Here is a 16,752-nt window from a genome sequence, read left to right on the forward strand (position 1 = left end):
ACTTCTATTCTATATTCTTGACCTTACGTGACCGGTCCAGTGGTTGGAATGTGTGGCGATGGGGATGGGAGGAGCGTGTGTAGAGGAGAGAGACCACATTGAGGAGCGGTCCAACTGTCAGCCCCAGGGACCACAGGACTCTGGAGCAAGGCAGCATGATTCATTGCCTATGGGTTACCTCACTGAGGGGAGACGGTCCAATTCCTGTATTAAGATACCGCTGATGCCATTTCCAGCGGCCATGCATCAAGTTGTTCTGTTAGAGACCCGCACTAAAAATATCCTGGCAATTTCCTTTGAATGGAAATTTTCTGAAGTACATTGTTTTTTGTGTAACTTAAGAAAAAGCTGTATTGCAGTAAATAATACTGGAAGGTAGGACTCATGGGTTGGATATAATAATATAACACTGTATGTAAAATGTACATGCAAAAACACACTACAGGGTTTCCTGCGGAGTTGCAAAAGAAGCAAAGAGGGGAAATCATAAAGAGACAATCTTCCACAGTTTGAGTGTGTCTTTCTCGTTTTCACCTCTTTTCAGTCACGGGATGTTTTCTCTTTCCACCTGCTGCTTAATACCTCTCCTCACTGCAGGACAACAGGTTAACTGGTATCCTCCCCCTCGTAGCAGATGGGGGTCCAGCTTGATGAAAATCTGCTTGGGGGCTGCCGTTTTGGCCTGCTACACACCGGAGTAATGATATCCTCGGTAGCCTGGGGCCATTGCCTCTGGCTGCCTCAATCTTCTCCTGGTTGCTTACTCATGCTGGCCTTGCCCAGTCAATTCAGAACAACCCAGCAGGTATGTGGACACAGATTTACAGTGTGGAAATAAAAACACACAAACACTCACACACAAATGCAAATGTGTGAATGTGTTTGTAAACGCATATGCACACATGCGCGCACACACGCACGCACGGATATGCAAAAACACACACACACAAGCTTGTGCGCAAACACACACACACACAAAAACAGAATGTAATATTAATTGATCTGAAGATTATCTCCTTGATTAATCATTTGATCTTTAAAATAAAATGTGAAAAAATGTTGATCACAATTTCTTAGGATCCATGTTGACATTTTCAAATTGCTTTTTTAGTCCAACCAACAGGCCAACAGCCAAATTACTTGACTTACTATCATAGAAGTAAGAACTAAATATATTTACATTACAAAAGCTGTAGCCAGTGAATCTTTCTTATTTTGTGTATAAATTACTTTATCGATTACGCAATTATAAAAACAGTGAAAAGCACTTATAAGTGCATGTGATATTCTGAAAATTGTGCTTGTTTTCCTGCCTCGTCCAAATATACACTACCGGTCAAAAGTTTGGGGTCACTTACAAATTTCCATTTCACTCCATTATAGACAGGATACCAGCTGATCTGGATGGGTGGCTGATCTTTAATGCAATATCTACATTTCCCATTATAAGCAACTATTCATCCAATGTTCCAAATGCTCATTTTGTTTACTAATCTGATATTATTTTAAAAAACTAACTAAGAAAACATTAAACAACCCTTTTGCAATTATGTAAGCACATAATGTAATCTGGAAACTGCTGCCCTGGTTAAAAAAAAACAAGGCAACTGATCTCAGCTGGGATTCTGTCTATAATGGAGTCCAATGGAAATTTGTGAGTGACTCCAAACCTTTGACCGGTAGTGTAGGTCATTCTTAACCCTGTAAGACAGACAAGAAGGAGTTAGCTAACCCTAAATAAAATGCAACTGTATTGAAGCTAATAAACCCTTTACTATCTTGAAAAAGAACAATCTAGATGCAGCTTTGTTTAAAAATGACAGGCCTATTTATAAATTGCCTTTTATTTCGAAACATTTTAGAAAAGGTTGTTTCAAACCAGCTAATAATGTTTTGGATTCTCATAATTTCTTTGATAAGTTTCAGTCTGGCTTTCGTGAAAACAACCACTCAACTGAGACTACTCTCCTTAAGATCTCTAATGTTATTTTGATGGCTTCTGATATGGGTAAATGTTCTGTGCTGGTCCTACTAGATCTCAGTGCAGCGTTTGATACTGTTGAACAGTGCACTCTGATTGATAGACTGAAAACAACTGTGGGCATTACTGGATCAGCACTGGATTGGTTTTCTTATTATCTTTCCGACAGGAGTTTTGCTGTGTCCATAGGAACATATATGTCCAATGTCTGCTCCTCTTTCCTGTGGTGTGCCACAAGGTTCTGTGCTCGGTCCCCTGCTGTTCATTCTGTGTATGCTTCCTCTTGGAAAGATTATTGGTAGTTTTGAAGAAATATCTTACCATTGTTATGCTGATGACATTAATTATCTTTGTCTTTTAGCCTGAGGGAAGACAAACTGTCCTTGTTAACACTTGTTTAGCCTCCATTAATTAATGAAATGACAGATTTTTGCAATTAAATTCAGACAAAACTGAGGTGATGATTTTTGCCCCAGACAGCATTACCCCTAAGATTAGGCAGGCCATTGGGGCTCTATCACTTTCTGACTGTAATGTGCAAAATTTGGTCATGTGAAATCTGTGGTTTGTTCCTGTTTTTTCCATCTCAGCAACATTGCTAAGATCAGATCTGAGGTTTCTAAAAAAGAGATGAAGATGATTCCTCATGCTTTTATTTCTTCACATTTGTATTATTTCAACGTACTTTGCACATGTTTAAACAAATCATTAGTGGACAAACTGCAAGTTGTACAGAATGCAGCAGCAAGAAGACCAGCAGGAAATTGCACATTACTCCTGTGCTTGAGGCTCTTTATTGGCTACCAATAGGTTTTAGAGTGCATTTTATAATTGTAATCACTACCTATAGAGCCTTGCATGATCAAGCTCCCTCTTACATCCAGGATCTATTGCACTCACATACTTCTGGTCGCTCTCTGAGATCTTCAGGCCAAGACCTTTTAATTGTTCCCAGAACAAGGTTTAAAACCAGAGGTGATCGTGCCTTTTCTTTGGTAGCTCCAAGGTTCTGGAACTCTTTCCCTTTAGCCTTGAGGGCCTTGGATTCTGTCAAAACTTTAAAAAAACACATGAAGACACATCTTTTTAGACAAGCCTTTATCTAGAAATATAGCTTAGTATTTTATGTCTTATTTGATTTACTGTAAAGCACTTTGTGACCCCTCTTGTCTGTGAAAGGTGCTAATTAAGTAAAGTTTACTAACTTACTTACTTAATATGATGTTTTCTGTGCATGACACTTTTGTCTGCCAGCATAAGCATCTTTAGTGCTTTTAAAAACCAACAGAAGTGAAATAATTCAAGTGAGAGTAATGGGCTGATCTGTTTGTGGAAAAAAGAAAACATAGTCTTAATGAAGGCTGATAGACCGCTGAGAAATTCATTAACTTAAACATCTTGTATTATTTCACAGTAGGCAGCTACTATCGAGCATGTAGAGAGTTTTAAATATAAAGACAGCATATAAAAGATGCATGCTGTCTTCTGCTCCCTTTTGGCTAGTGCATAAAGCACAATGGTGTGGTGTGTCACGGCAATAATGTGTTAGCATGTTTTCTGTTTGATAAGGATCAAAGTCTTAGCTGACCTTATATTCTGAACTCAATCCACAGTAAGTGCTAGTGTGCTGAAATGTCTAAGCGCATGCTTGGAGCAATTGGCGTGGTTATCAAAGAGCTGCGGGTGTGTGTTGTGTGTGTGTGTGTGTGTAGAGGGGGGGATGAGACCAGGCCCCAAGTTTGTCATCGACTACATTATGGGGGCAGAGGCGCAGACTTATTATAGCAGTATGGAGGTGACTAATAAACGGAGCCACGCATAATCAAAGTTGACATAACTCATAATTTCTTATAGATTTCTATTGTATTAATCATAAAGAAAGAGAGATACTGATATCATAGAGAAGAGGCGGTGGAAACAGGTAGAGGGACACAAAATAGATATATAGCAGGATTTAGGGGATCCCACACACTGGGAATAACCCTACAACATTACATGCATGCACGCACGCACGCACGCACGCACGCACACACACACACACACACACACACACACACAGTTTGCGGGGGTTCTGAGAGGTTGGCTGTTGAGAAGACCACAACACAAGTACTATGCAGAGGAGTAGGAGGAGGCTGACATGACTTGAAAGGCTCCTCTAATGTGGCCCTGGCACGACACACACACACACACACACATATGCATTAACTCCACTGAGAACAGCTCTTATTGTTAGAGACAGACACAACACACACACACACACACACACACACACACACACACACACACACACACACACACACACACACACACACTACATCCACTTCACCTCTGCATATATTACAAATGACCTGAGGCATCAGGGGAATTTTCTCACTTTAATTTGTCCCACCTCCAGTAATATAATCCTTGTTATCCATAAGATTTATCTACCCACAATGATTTTATACGACTGAAATAATAATATACTGTAGGTCAAAGCAAAATGACGCAATTCTAAATCAAGTGTGATATGACAAGCCTACGGGCAGTTTCTCTTGCCACACGGGCAATTATTTTTAACATGAACATTTTTTAAAAGATATTAATCTATAGAATGATTCCGTACAAATCTAGAAAATTATATAAAATCTGCACTAAATGCATACAGCAAACAGTAACATTGGGAATACAGTCCTCTGGCTCTTCTTTATCACACCATTTTTCGTCATGACCTATTTTGAGTATAAACCCAGAGATTAGAGAAATACTGATCTATCTTACTTTCAATGTTTTAGACCAATGAACCTAAGACAAGTCACTAAGTTTTGTTAATAAACAGCTGGACTCACACAAAACTCTTGTTCTGAACGCAGAGAAAAACTGCCACCATTTTTTGGGACCTCTTTTAGTCTGGTTGGACAGCAAATTGATGGTTAGAGCCAGCCGTGGAGTAAAGTTGAACAGATCATTTTCTGAGAGTTGAAAGGTCAAGAATTTCATTGATCTGTTGATGGTCAAGACAGACAGAACAGACTGTAGAGAAAAGTGTAACAAAATGGCATAAACTGAGCATTGCAACTTCTTGCAAGTACATTGTATTCCAGAGAAATAACACCACTTAAGACACATACAAAGTCAGTCAAATGTGCTTGTTTAATACTTTTTTTCACCATAGAGAAGCCCAGGATTTAAAAGACGAAAAAATGTAAAAGAAAAAAGTGACAACTCATAATCCTCTAAAACCTTTTACTTCAATTTGTTAATTTCTTTCAGTTTATTTGACTTTACATTTGTTTTTATTAGAAAATAATGCTTTAGTTTTACCATGGTTCAAAAAGTCATGATTGCCACTGTAGGGATAAAATTATTCGACGCATACACGCACATTAGCAGCCAGACCTGGTGTACAACTGCTGAGGGTAAAACCCGCAGGATGATTTAGATTAATTCATCTCTTCACCACACTTCCTCACACTGATCAAACATTGTGTATGTGTGTGTGTGTGTGTGTGTTTGTACACCGTATGCACACATGCATGCCCTCCCATAATCAGCTTTCATTAATGCAGCCCATTCAGGTCTTTGGGGGTCTGCGGCTAACTCTGCTTTGTGCTGCGGGTGCAGTCTGAGTAGGTTCTCTCCCCATCTCCTTCTCTTTTTCAGCGCCCTCCCACTCTCTCTCAGTCTCACCCCCCTTCTCCTTCTAGCAGTGCCACCCAGGCTTGGCCCCGACCCAGACCCACATCTTTAAACTGAGCCATCATGCCACGCCACGCCATGCTCTGAGCCCGGCCACAAGACCCTGATTAAAACCCATGACTTCAAACTTTCCAAACTGTCAAAAACCCAGTCAGAGAGAGAGGGAGAGACAGACCAACAGTCTTGCATAAAATCACCGCTGTGGCATCGACTCACTTTTCAACGCGTCATCTGAGCTGGGATTTGTGTCACTCAGATATAGGGCTGTGTGTATGTGTGTTTGGGAGTGTGTGTGGCTCAGATGGTGATTGGAGGTTTGTGTTTGCCACTTGGATGACGGTGGTGTTTCATTTGTTTTAATGAGAGACGAACGGACTGATGTTTTTATAGGCTTGCTAAAGGTTGATGCTTGGGGTTGAATACTCCTGGATTGTACTAAAATAGACAAACACATTCACAGCAACACTGTCAAATAAATATCTAGACCTATATTATGAGTCAAAGAAAGCACAGTCTTCAGATCTACTATGTCAATTAAGTATGACTTTAAAAGTCACCATGTTTCAGATTAATTGTAAAACTGTTATTTTATGATACCTTCATTTAATTTCAGCTGATACTAATTTATAATAAAAAATCTTTGACACGTCTTGTTTGCGAGAAAGAGGGAGCCTACAAGAACATGTGCCAAGAGTGCTCCCTGCTGGAGAGTTGACTAATAGCATGCCACACTGCAACCAAACAGAAAACCAGAATGGTTTTCAAATTTCACTTCAATCAACTGTCAAGCTATAAGCTATGATAATGTCCCCGAAATGTAAACAAGAAACAAAAGTGAGCTGATTTAAAAGCCTGTTAAATTTGATCACTGGGGTGGACTGAAGAACAATTAAAAAACAAAATTAAGTAGTTTCAAATTAGTTTATTTGGACTTGACAAATAATATGTGGGATTAATGTTTGACTTACTGTGTTAAAAGGTTTGGTGCCATTTCTAAAAGAAACAGTCGAAAGGCTCAATTATGCTTAACAAAGGGTTAAAAAAAACATCAAACTAAAATGAAGCATGCAGAGCTATGGGCTGCAGGCTAGCTGTGGCAGTGAACCGCTACCCTCTCAAATGAAAATCCCTGGAGAGTCGAAGGGTTCTCGTAGTACAAGCGAGACCACCCAGGCAAATGTTCAAGACACACTGTTTTTTTACACACGTATAAAAAATGCAACAAGGAGGGGGAAGGGTGGGGCACACATGTCAAAAAGTCAAGTTCACTGAGATGCAAGCAAAAACGGAAAAAAGAAAACATTTGAAAAAGGAAAAAAGGACCCATGAAACTGTATTCCTACTCAACTAAAGCACTCATCTGATGGCAAATATTATTTTGGATGATGGCCATTTTGCTAAGAGAGAGAGAGAGCCAGATGGAGGAAGATGAAGAAGGGATTCATGTAACTTATTATACAGTGGTCATAGGGGAAATTGCAATCATCTGTGACTCACTTGGAATACCTTACGCACTGTGAAATATATTATTTTTCTCTAATATCAAGAGGTTTTCAGAGGTAAATTCAGAGTTGCTTCATGGGGAGAGAAAGTGAGAAGCGTTGGTCGATTATGTGCATCTGCAGGGAAAAGACGAGGGGAGATCATAATAGCAAAACCCAGGTCTGATCTGAACTATCAGGTTGTGTGTGCAGCATGTGTGTATAGTATCACTAGAAGCGGCTACCTCAAGGCAATCACTTGTCCACATTTCAAGAAGTCACCAAACATAAAAAGGCAATTCTAAAATGTACTTTCAGTAAGAAAGTCTGAGTAAAACAACTAAGTACATTTCGTTCAGAGTCCTCTTGGTACTCTCACTGTTGTAATTCTCTATTTGCTTTGAATATTGCCCTTAGAAAACATTCACATTCTCTCTCAAACACACAAACGCATGCATGCCCGCACGTAAGCGCACACACACACACACACACACACGCGCACACACAGTTCAGTCTGTTGTAGCCGCCTGCCTGGAACAACAACAATGTATGAGACAAGCACTTCCATATGTTGCTGCATGCATCCACACATACTGTATATGTACATACACAGACACACACAGGAACATATACAGTGCAAAGCACATACTCATGCATCCTCACTCCTCCCTCGAAGGACCTTAAAGACCGCCCACAAACCCGTCAGTCATGTTGGTTTTGTATGGAATGGGAGTGTGTTACATTCACTGTTTTTATTTAAATGTGTCACTGCTTCACTGGGTTGTAGAAAATGCCAAAGACAGGCAAAAGATAAATTGAATGAGGGAACTTAAAAGACCTCAGCCTGCTGCCCTTCCTGATTGTGCTGTGCAGGAGAAACTAGACAAAACTAAACAGCTACAATCACTCATTACTTTACATGGCAACTGCTAATATGCTGTCAATAAGCTGTTTACACAACCCTACATTTTATGTGGTTACTGTAATTAATGCATTGTTAACTGTCACCCACTACACTCTCACAACTTTAAAACACTTCTTCAAATTATTTGTCAGATCACAGTGCATATCCTCTGACTTGTGTATCCATTAAACTCAAATAGTTTTGCAAGTTGTCAACTTTCAACATTTGAAAAAGAAAAAGTTTGATAAAAAAAAGTATTAAAGGGATAATTCTGATATTGTGTGGGTTGTGTGAGTTACTTATCCATAGTCAGTGTATTAGTAAATGGACGTTGGTGTTTTAAAGGGTTAGTTTGGATTCACCAAAGTCGCACAAAAACAAACTAAGCGATCGAGGCAGCGGTTGAGCAGTAACTCCTGTGTCCTGCAGGGTGAAATGACTGTTTTGGTCAAAGGGGTCGGGTGGTTTTGAAGAGAGCAAAGATGGATATAACAATATCAGTTCCCCATCATAAAGAGCTACCTGACTGCCACTCAAACCAGTGAAAGTATTATAAACATAGCATACAATTAAATTGATATTGACTTTTTTAGGTTGGTCTTATTTTTAGGTGGCCAGAATATATATTGCTGCTGCCCCCGTCCACAGCAATACATTGCTTAGCCTCTGTGTCGGTACTCCTAGCTGCTTATCAAAACCGTGGTTGTGCCGATGTAGGTTATACACTGACAATGGCTAAGCACCTCATACAACCTTTTAAGTTTTATACCTGTAGTCACATCAGACAAACTCATACGTGTAATATAAACGCTTCATTGATTGATTCAAACTATTAAACTCATGAAGAAATGAGTTTCAGATGGATTCTAATACTTTTTGATGCCAATTTAAAAAGCAGCCATATTGGATTGAATCATTAAGGGCCTTTGGTGTTGATAAATATCTATCAGTTCAGTACTTGTTGAACCACGTTTAATATCTTTATTAATATATTTAGAAGTTTGTGGAAAACATGAAGAAAAACACTCTGATTGGACCGATGTGGTCCAACAGTCAGGGTCTTTTCATAAATTTGGTGTTTGGTTTCTTAACTGCTCTATTATCACTCAGGTGACGTTTGTGTGTGTGGCCGCTTTGCCAGTGTGTATGTGTGCTTCTGTGTACATTTCTGGTGGTGTGTGCATGCTTGTTTATTCTCATGTAAGTTGGTCTGCACACGTGTGTTTACATTTAGGAATCTGTATGCTTACATGTATATGTGCGAGTACACTCAAAAAATGGTTTTTCTCTTGCAATTAGAGGCCATTACCAGTCCACCACATGTCAAAACAAAGCCACTTATTGCAGTAAATATACTTAAGGACTGAATTACTGACCAACTATATACTCAAGCTGTACAGACCCTGAAAACTAATGGGCCAGAAAATACTAGAGGGGGAGAGAGAGAGTGCCTTGCATGCATACTTTTGCGTACAAATGCACGGACATTAACACGTACACACGCTTGACCCCAAGAACTTTTACCACTAAGAAGGGGATTTCTCTCCTGGTCTTCCTCCTCCACTCCTTTGTTTTTTTCTCTGACATTTAGCTTTTACATTCTCTCGTTCAATACCTCCAACCCAAAGGAGATGTCAATTGATTTTAGAAAAGCACAGTCCCCTAAACCCACTCTTTCACATGGGGATCTTTCAGATGCTGTCACAGAGTATAAGGACCTCGGCATGGTGCTCAACTACAATCTTAAATGGGACATTTGGACTGACAGATTATATACTTTCCTTTCTAAGAAAACTGTTGTTTGTCGGCAGCAATATACTTCAAACATTGTATTATGCTTTCCTTGAAAGTGTTCTTCCCTTTGGCATCATCTGTTGGTTTGGCAACGCCACGAAGCACAGAAAAAGTACATTAGAAAAAGAACATTAGAAAAATAATAACAACCAGTAAACTATCAGGTATTCCATTCCCAAGTATGGAAAGTATATATAAAAACAAAACACTAAGAAATGCAAACAGAGTTGTGGGTAATCAGAAGCACCCCCTTCCCTCCTCATTTCAACTGCTGTCTTCAGGACGACAAATACTGTGATCCTCTGTTTACAAAAAATAGATCCAAGTTCTTTTTTGTTCCACAGGCTATCAAACGCCTTAATAATGAAGGTCCTGCACAGCAATAAGGTCTCTCTTTCTTTCAGCGGGTCTGGAAACCAATTTCCCCACATATGCCTGAGTGCTCTGGTGTATGTTATAAGTAGTGATGTCTACATGTTATGGTTTTCTTTGTCTTGTTTGTCTCAATGTTGTTTAAAAATGTCATGTGATGTGATTTCTGCTGCAACCTAATCTCCACATGAGGACAATAAACATGAACAACAGCAACATTTCTCCCTTCCCTTCATTTTGTCTTTATTTTTTTGCCTGACATTTCACTGACGCCTATAATAGCTCTTTTAAGGCTCCACTAAGAGAAACCAATTAACTACAAACTGGGTTAGACTACACCCATACCAACCTGCACACATGTATACGTGCACAAGCACACGCACAAAATGCCTCAATCCCCTTGACCGTTCCTGCTCTTGCCAACATCTCAAGCAAGCAAGCAAGCAAGCACACACACGCACACACACACACACACACATGCACACACACACACACACACACACACACACACTCACACACACACTCACACACACACAGATAGTTATCTTTAGATTGGCATCAGTAAAGTAAAAGAGCGTGTTTTTCACAGTACGGAAATTCACTCTGTTCATGGCCAAGAGCGATTGGCCAGTCCAGAGGCGGGATACAGGGAGAAACCAAGAGAGAGGAATAAAGGTTGCCCACATTTTGTCTGTGAAAAAATGTGAAATCTCACCCCCTCCTCCCATGTGTACAGTGTTGAAAACTTGGCTCTACCATACATTGTCAGATCTGAGGAAAATGGAGATGAAACATTTCAACTGCTATGGTTAAATAGTAGACACAAGCAAGGGTTCAGGGCGTCAGTGTTCAACAGTGATAATGAGGTGTTTTAATTTATAAACTAAGGACAAATATAACACAATTTTTATTTAGCACAGGGGGATGTTTTCCTGTAATATATATTTAAGATTAAGATCTCTACAGAGTAAAATTTTGGTCAAGCCCAAAAACTTGACTTTAACCTGTCACCCTGCAACCGTTGCTGGCCTTGGTCTTACATTTGTTTACTTATATTCAGAGAAAAAGTGTGAACTACCAAAACCAGACTAGATCAAAACCTAGTATATTGCTGGAACACAACTGTGATTGGTTTAAAGAAATGCCATAACCAGAGCACGTTCCTCTCCTATCCCGGAATGCTCTGTGGATTAGCCAGACCCTCCTCCGCAGTGCTGTGGAGGCTGGTCTGGCAATGCAAGACTACAGGGATAGTGTCTATAATGTGACTATAGGTATTAAATTATCTAAATAGATCTGTATTGGTCCCAGTCATATTTGTTTGCTGTGTACAGAAGTAGTTACAGGACATGTTCAAAATGCATACAGTACATCGTACATACAGTCAGCAAACGTTTCTATTTACATCCATCATTTTGATTGAGAGACCTCTAGTGGCAGAAAATTGTATGTTTAGAGCGGTTGAAACGGGTGACAGTAACAACAACCATGCATTTAAGAAGTTAATCAGCTGAAAAGCCTATGGTTGTAAGACTAGTCCTATAGTATAGTCAGTTTCAGTGTTTATTTATATTAGATTCTGTTTTGGATGAAAAACACATAGTAAATTTGAAACACAAGCCACTTTCTCTTTCTTAAGAACATGTCAACATGGTTAGGTGGAGATAGAGGCATGAAACACCAGCTACCCAACAAACACTTTGTTTGACCTGAGGTTAGGTTACTATCACACACCACATTAGACGTTACTTTATTTCCCTGCTATGTCGTTAGACAAAGCGTCCATCCCTTACGACAAGCTGGGCCATTCATACCCATTAGGATAGCGGTAAATAGCTGGAGCCAACCGTGACTGGGGCTAATCCGATTGCCTGACACAATGGACGGTCATGACAGACAGATCAGTGAGCAGCCAATGGGAAAAGGAACCTACATAGACAGCTACACATCACGATTATAGGAAGGCAATTGGTCACGGAAATGAAAAGCCATATCATTAACTAGTTTTAAATGAGAGTCACACACACAAACTCCATGGGAGTTTTTAAAACACACAATCTGTACAACTATACAATTTGATAAAGCTGCATTCAACACACACACTCCTACAAAGCATATTCCTCTCACACACAGACACACACAACTAGCCACCTAAGCGCAGATATGAGAACTGTGGAGGTCAGTAGTTCATGAGGACAAGAAGTCATGAGAGAATCGCTGATTCATCGGTCAGTTATTTAAAATGATCACAATTAGACTTCTCCTTCCTTTCCCACACACACTTGATGTTAATATTACAGTTTTAATTCAAAAACACCTTCTACATTAAGGAGTATCCAGTAAATTCAGGCCTTCCAACATTTCATAGAGATAACAATGAATCTAGTCATACAGATCATATCTAGAAACTTTTTAAAATTGATAGAAGCCATAGGATGTGATTTTGTTTTATAAAATACTAATCCTTTTTGGAAATTTTTCTTTTCAGATGGCAGGTCATTACAGTCCAACCAGGATCAGTTTGCTCACCTTGAGACATGCTGAAATAATGTTAAAATGATCCTGAAACACAACAAACTAACACAATTTAACACACACACACACACACACACACACTCACAAACACACAACAAACAGATATAGAAATCCAAACAACTAGAGGTCCTTCATAGAGATTACCACAGCCCTGGGACACACCACCATCATTAAGACAACAGATTTACCCTTCCGTTCATTCCTCCAGAGCAGCCAGCTGGCTTTCTCCACTAAATCTCTCTTCTCACTCTAAAATATATGTTTTAACATAACACAGAGCTAGCATTAGTTTTTTTTTACAGAACTTTCTGGCCCAGCTCAGAGCCAGAGGGCAGAGAGGAAAGGGAAGAGAAAAAAAGACTAAGAATGTATAAAAAAAGATAGAAATGAAGACTGGGTTGGGTGTAAGTAGCCAAACTGTAAAAGAGTGAAACGGGTGATTAGCATTAAAACTAACGTAGTTTATGGTTACTTGCATTATTTAGATTTGGTTAGATCGGTAAAATCATTTCAAAGTGAGGTTGTATTAGGTGGAAAAAGAGAGGGACTTGTTAATATTGCATTAATGTAAACAGTAAAGTTACCGGTCATTTTTGCATTTATGCATACTAAATTCCAAACTAAAACCACACTAAATGACCCTAAGCCCTGCCAAGTCAATCCTCATACAGCCATTAGAGTAGCTAATGGCCGTATGGTCCTAAAGGGGACTTCCAACCTTACAGTAAACTGGGAATATTACATTTTTTGCATCCCTAGGATTAGCATCCGATATTTTCTAGTAGTAGTAGTACAGTTATAAATAACCTAATTTTTAACAACAAAAACTTAAGAGATTCAATAAAAATCTGTAACCAGCAGTTTAAGCTGGCTGGGAAGACAAAAAACAGAGACAGAAAATGTCAAGTCGTGGCCTAACTAAATATGTACACAACCTGTAGCTCCAACCTGAAAAAGAAATGTGGGTTGTTTTGTGCATGTTAGGTTCAGTAATTAACAAATGGAACTGGCCTGAACAAACACAAAGCCAGAAGTGCAGGCAGGTGCTCTACCATCAGCCTCTTTTCCTCTTTTCTCCAGACACACAAGCGTTGTGGTAGTCTGCAAAAGGGTCTCCTAAGGCTAGGGTCACCTCCCTGTAGACCACCAGTGCTCTGCTCTGGTTCCCAGATGTTTGTGCACGCCCACATACGCAACACACATACACACACACACACACACAGAAAATGCTGTTGGAAGCTGAAAACAAACAAACCTAAATGGACCGTCACTTGTTTACATGTATACACAGACTACTTGAACTGTGACAGCATGTAGGTAACTGATAACCTTTGACTAGTCCTTGTATGTGCAAGCAGACTTGGCCAAAAACCTGATTCTGGTGTGTGTGTCTATGTGTGCGTGCAAATGCATGTGCATGTGCATGTCTCCCAGCACAGAGAACAGACATGTGAGTCAGTGCATGTGCACTTGTTGAATAAATGATCTATTCCTGGGTTTGTCAAAGAAATGGGGGGAGGTGAAGTGGGCCGTTTGGATGCTGATGAGGACAGACGTGTATGTATGTGCGTGGTGGTTTGCTGGTGGAGGAGGGCAGTGGAATCCACACCAGACCATCTATTATAATGACAGGAAGCAGGAAGTACAACCCCTTCACAGTCACATGGCTGCCAGCTGTCTTGGCAACTACAAGAAGGAAGATAGAGAAGATCATAGGGGGAGTGTGTGTGTGTGTGTGTGTGTGTGTGTGTGTGTGTGTGTGTGTGTGTGTGTGTGTGTGTCTGTGTGTGTGTGTGTGTGTGTGTGTGTTTGTGTTTGTGTGTGTGTGTGTAGGTGTGGGTGTGGGTGTAGGTGTAGAATTATTTGTATGTGCATTCCTACACATGAAGATGACGTTCCCTAATGGAATATCTGCATTTGGAATAAGAGCAAGGTCTTAGAAGTTCAATTTAGTGGAACAACTGCAACATGTCATTCATCCAAATCTCCCTTGCCTTTCTCTTCCAATAGAAAAATACTTAAATCTATATTCCTTGAATTTACAACCACCAATGTTATGCCAGATCCAGTGCATGACTAACCTTAGTTTCCACCATATGGATGTGTTTAGTACATGCAGCTCGGCACACATAAGTAGAGACACAAATACACACCTATACAGTTCCACGTATGCACACATAACCTCACCTGCCAAATAACGCATACACACACATTGACAAAGACACTCATTTTCTTGTGTACCAATTCTTCCCAGACCAAATCATGATGATGAATAAAAGAGAGCTCTTCCTATTTCAGAATACTAAATTGTCCATAATGGTTAGGAATATGTAAACACACATACACAAATGTACATCTTTGTGTGTTTACAACACAAATATACACAACGATGCTCCAACATCCCTGAGGAAACATCTGTAACCTTTATTTGTCAGCCTTGAAATTACTCCAGGTTTACAGACTGTGAACTGGCTAACAGAAGTATCGAATTCCACCACACAACGATGATAATTTGCAACCTGAGACCTTGTGTTGCCTCTTGTGAACTTTGGCGCACCATGGACCCTAAAACAGCTTGACTCATAGACTATAGATGGTATGTCACTAATGCAAACGTACACACAAACACACACACACACAAACACACAAATACTCACCTTCAGACAGGTGGGCAGTGAGTGGCGTCTGCGTCTCTTTGCAGTAAGAGACCACCTCTTTGGGAAGGAAGTCTACCTGTGTGATCTTAGACGCTCCCAGCCTCTGCATCCTGCGCCTGGGAAACAGAGACAAGATGTTTCAATTTGCATAGTTATATAATGCATAAACCTTAATTTGTTGTGTATGTGGTACAATCTATTTATATTAGTTTCAAAGTGTAAAACAATGAATAACATGTAGAGCCTTGTGTCTGTAGCAATCACTATATCAATATTCAGAAGATAGCATCATTAGTGAGTGGTTGAACCTTTAAATGGATTGTTAAATTAGACTATTATTTTGTGCCAGTGCAATGCAACACACACAGAAGCCCTGAAAGGCAAGTGAAAACAAAAAAAATCAGGCTCTTTTTTTCTACGTTTTTTCGTATCTATGAAAAAAGAGTTGTCACACTGCCATGTGGTTATTTTGGCTAGAAATGATAAAAGTACATTTCTGGTCACAAGAAAGACATGACAGTAATGTTACATAATTGAAACAAAATTTGTTCAGTTATACTTAGAACAGAACACAGGGTGGCGGTGCCCTTCTTCCTCTTGTGACCGAAATGAGTACTACAACAACATTTTTGTTTCCCCACCCATTTTCACAGATGAAACAAAAATATTTAATAGAAAAAAATGTCTTTGCAACAGTGAAGTAGAGGAGAGAAGGAAGATGTACCCGTGCTCAGAATCAGCCTGCAGCTGCAGCACAGAGGGGTCTGTGTCCCACTGCAGCGTCCTGATGTCACCAAAGGGTGGGGGGGAGGGGGGGGAGAAAGGACATGCATGTTTACGTAAAGACATTTTAACAAACACAAACATTGGCACGTGTCAGCAGCGCAAAAACACACATTACCACATGTATGCACATACACACTCACCCACAGACCACTTGTCTAGAGAGCAGCTTAACACAGGGATTCCCATCGAATTTCATGCAGAAATGGCACTAGTAATGGAAAGATTTTTAGACAAGTGGCTATAGTGTGGGAGGGCTATACATTAGGGAGACATTGTATTTCATTTAAAACCGAATGTAATCCATTTATTGAAAGATACACAGTATGCTCATCTCTAGTAATAGATTTATTGGTCTTAAAAATACAGATACATTTATAGACAAAAATGTTTCCATGGTTGTGTGGCAGAAGGGCAAAATGATTTCATGGTTTTCAGCTGGAGAACAATTTGATCTGGTGACTTATAAATGGGGGAAATTATTGCAGAAATCTTTGTTTGGATGCTTTACTCATCTACAGCACTCAATCTTAGCAACATACATCACATTTATTTAAGTGACATTCT

At 39.8% G+C, this 16,752-nt stretch overlaps 1 protein-coding gene across 19 annotated transcripts in view; it reads right to left on the minus strand.

The window, feature by feature from the left end:
• The window catches only part of LOC117956923 (cytoplasmic dynein 1 intermediate chain 1), a 54,982-nt gene that overhangs the window by 33,415 nt on the left and 4,815 nt on the right, over positions 1-16,752 (minus strand). For all 19 annotated transcript variants that reach the window (XM_034892286.1, XM_034892298.1, XM_034892296.1 and 16 more), the window contains 2 exons: positions 16,127-16,186; positions 15,403-15,518 (listed from right to left, as the gene is read on the minus strand). In XM_034892286.1, coding sequence (XP_034748177.1) covers positions 15,403-15,518; positions 16,127-16,186 — 176 coding nt within the window. The remainder of the gene's footprint in view (positions 1-15,402; positions 15,519-16,126; positions 16,187-16,752) is intronic.

This window comes from Etheostoma cragini, chromosome 14 (genome assembly GCF_013103735.1).
Source record: "Etheostoma cragini isolate CJK2018 chromosome 14, CSU_Ecrag_1.0, whole genome shotgun sequence".
NCBI classification, from domain to species: Eukaryota; Metazoa; Chordata; class Actinopteri; order Perciformes; family Percidae; genus Etheostoma; species Etheostoma cragini.